Below are 3,360 nucleotides of genomic sequence, written 5' to 3' on the forward strand. Positions count from 1 at the left end.
GTACTTTATTAAAATATGCTACTAGTACAAAATAAGTCTTAATATATACGAATTTAAAATAACAGTATTAAATGCAAAAATATTAACCTTTAATTTGAGCCCAAATCAACTCAATAGCATTGTATTGACAGTGGTACGGCGGTGTCCTTATAATTTTATGTCCATGCTCAAGTGCCAATTCATCAATTTCATACCTAAGTTTTGTAGGTCTATGCTCTCGCACTAATCTTAACAATTCCACTTTCAATAGCTCCATGTCAGCTTCGACACCATTCCTCTGTAGCCATGCCACCAAATCAGCCTTTTTATTTGCCTGAGTCGGCGCTCGATCTATTTGAACCGAATGATACGATGCATTGTCCATAATTATTGTACATTGTTCGGGGAGGTTCTGAAGTAAAGTTTTAAACCACTCTTTAAATTTGTTTGCGTCCATTTCTTCGTGATATTCTTTTGTACTTTTTGATTCAAATGCTAGTAAAGCATTATTAACGAAACCTCCCCCGGCTGATCCAGCATGGCAAATTATGAGGCGACCACCTTTTCCCATTGGCACTTTCGAGCTGGATGCTTTAGTGTCGTCGGTCCATGATTGTGGTACTGTGTGGTTTGAGTTCAACCAAGTCTCATCGATAAACACAACATTATCCCAATTTGTAATTTTATTCATTTCTCTCAAAAATGAAACTCTTTGTAATATTAAATCATGTCTTTCCATCATAATATTTCTTTTGTCAGACTTCTTGTATTTAAAACCAATTTTTTTCAAAATTGTAATCAGTGAGGTAGCACTCCCAGTAAATAAGCCAAGCTCTCGAAGTGATACCAACAATTTACTCACAGTAGGGTACTCGTGTCTAGTATAATATGTATAAACATGGTTACGAATAGCGTCTGCATCGAACGTGTCGATACCTGTTACAGGCTTGCTTTTCTTCCTCTTTCTAGGCGTATGTAATACGTTTTCTTGAGAGCCGGAAGGCCCATATTTTTCTTGTATGATGGTGTGTACCGTTCTTTTGCCGATTCCAAGTGCACTTGCGACGCGATTTTGCACTTGTGTCACTGGTAATAGAGGTCCACCATTAAGTGACTCCCTTTCGAAATAGTCGTGTAATTTCACAACCAGTTCGCGAGTCTGGCTATTTAAAGCACGTCCTCTTTTCGACATGTTGAAAAAGAGTTCACACAGAATCAAGTCCAAAATATCCAAGCCAAGGTCAACGAGATTGAAAATAGAAGTAGTCCAAAAGCACAGCCGAGTCACAAGAAAAAACACCACGAATAACCAAGCGTACAGTCAACTTCCAAGACGGCGAAAGACTGCGCGGGCGCCGATGCAGAGTGACGCTAAATCGACATCAGTGTTGCCGTTTCAGAATTTGCGATAAAGAAAAGGAAATACAAATCTGACTTTACGGTTCTGTCTACTATAAATACTAGTATACTCAGTCTAATTTTGTAAGCACTTTAAAATTTTTGTTTTTGTAATTAAATAAGTCATTTTTTTAAGTGAAACCGATTTGACTCGATGATAGTCGGCGCGTATTGGTTACAACATTATTATTAAAAAGAATTATTTCTTTGTAGACTGAAGATGTAACTGTTTATAAGACGTTTCGGAGTAACCCAAAATTGGATTTTATTTTGGAATTCCTGCGAAAATAATACTTGAAATATGTTTCTTTCATAATGTATAGACCTTCAATAAAATTTATGTATTTTTTTAAAACCCAATAAGTTATTAATTGCTTATTTACTGTTTCGTTGATTGCATTCAACGTTACATACTATCGACTGGTTTAGCTGTCAAATATGATCTATTATTTTGTGACGACTTTAGTAATTAAATAAGTCATTTTTTTTAAAGTGAAACCGATTTGACTCGATGATAGTCGGCGCTTATTGGTTACAACACTATTATTAAAAAGAATTAGACTGAAGATGTAACTGTTTATAAGACGTTTCGGAGTAACTCAAAATTGGATTTTATTTTGGAATTCCTGCGAAAATAATACTTGAAATATGTTTCTTTCATAACGTATAGACCTTCAATAAAATTTATGTATTTTTTTAAAACCCAATAAGTTATTAATTGCTTATTTACTGTTTCGTTGATTGCATTCAAAGTTACATACTATCGACTGGTTTAGCTGTCAAATATGATCTATTATTTTGTGACGACTATAATCTTACTTAACTTTGAACCTATAACAATAGTGATTAAAACGTGGGATGACGATGAAGCAGGTCAGCATCGTCACATCCTCTTCCTATGTTGCCTTTCATGGTAGCTCGATTGTTTGTTGTTGAAGCGGTTTTCTTCTTTTTAAATATCAATGTCTAGAACAACCACCAGGAAGCCAGTCGGTACAACCCATTTTGATGGTTACCTATCTCAAGCTAGAAACATGATTTACACAATTTTGTTTCTCCGAAAATCTTTAGATTTTTATTGAATAGATTCTATTTCATTTGTCCGAAACCCAGTTACGGTTTTTTTCATTACACCATTTAATGTTTCATTATTTTGACATATTAACAAGTTTTTCTTTTCCCGATTTTTATATCCCCAACAAACCGTTTGACCAATGTAACTAATTGAATATTTTTATTTTGTAAAAAAACGATATCCTTGGTACATTTTTGTTATATTACTTCTTATTACAGATATTAAATATATTAGAACGTGTCGCACAATACAACTCGTCAAACTGAAGCAGATTCTAGTATTAGTGGTTTGTGTGTAAGACATTCCTGTGTTGCATACTTATACCAAAACTGTCATCGCACTAATGAAAAAATATCCAACCGGTTTCGGAGTAATGAAATTCGAAAAAAAGAAATTTGAGTTTGTGATAGGTTTTTTGACCCATTTTGATTAATTGCTTGTACTACATACGTAAATTGTATTTTTTGAATAAGTTAATCTAATTTAAAAAAATAAGATACCATAGATATATAAAATTTTAACTAAAAATACTGTTTAGCGGAAATAAAAAATAGCAAGTGTTATTAGAAAAAGAACACGCCTGAAAGTGCGGGCAGTGAGTCATTAATGAATCATAACATAACTGACTGCTCGCTTATGTGCCTACTTAGCTTATAATACGGGTGGCTATGTCAAAAACATAAAACCAGTTGCGCTGTGCTACGCCAGGCATTCCTCATCGAGTAGTGATTGACTTCACCTAATAAGTGATACTTACTTCCGTCAGTTTGAGCAATAAAAGTCCTTACTGTGTTTAGTTTTGTGCTTAATTAAAATTTGGTTGCATTAATGAATTTTTTCAATTATTTCGCTCTTGATGCCTAAAAATACATGCATCTGTGATTTTGTCTATTGTGTTGGGAGGCCCT

The 3,360-nt window shown here is 34.0% G+C and overlaps 1 protein-coding gene across 1 annotated transcript; it reads right to left on the reverse strand.

Moving 5' to 3' along the window:
• Positions 1-82: 82 nt before the first annotated feature.
• Positions 83-670, reverse strand: LOC113233924. Its single transcript, XM_026469159.1, has one exon. It carries the CDS (start codon positions 668-670, stop codon positions 83-85), a length of 588 nt encoding a protein of 195 aa, XP_026324944.1.
• Between the last annotated feature and the right edge of the window lie 2,690 nt (positions 671-3,360).

This window comes from Hyposmocoma kahamanoa, unplaced genomic scaffold (genome assembly GCF_003589595.1).
Source record: "Hyposmocoma kahamanoa isolate Upper Pololo Valley unplaced genomic scaffold, ASM358959v1 80, whole genome shotgun sequence".
NCBI classification, from domain to species: Eukaryota; Metazoa; Arthropoda; class Insecta; order Lepidoptera; family Cosmopterigidae; genus Hyposmocoma; species Hyposmocoma kahamanoa.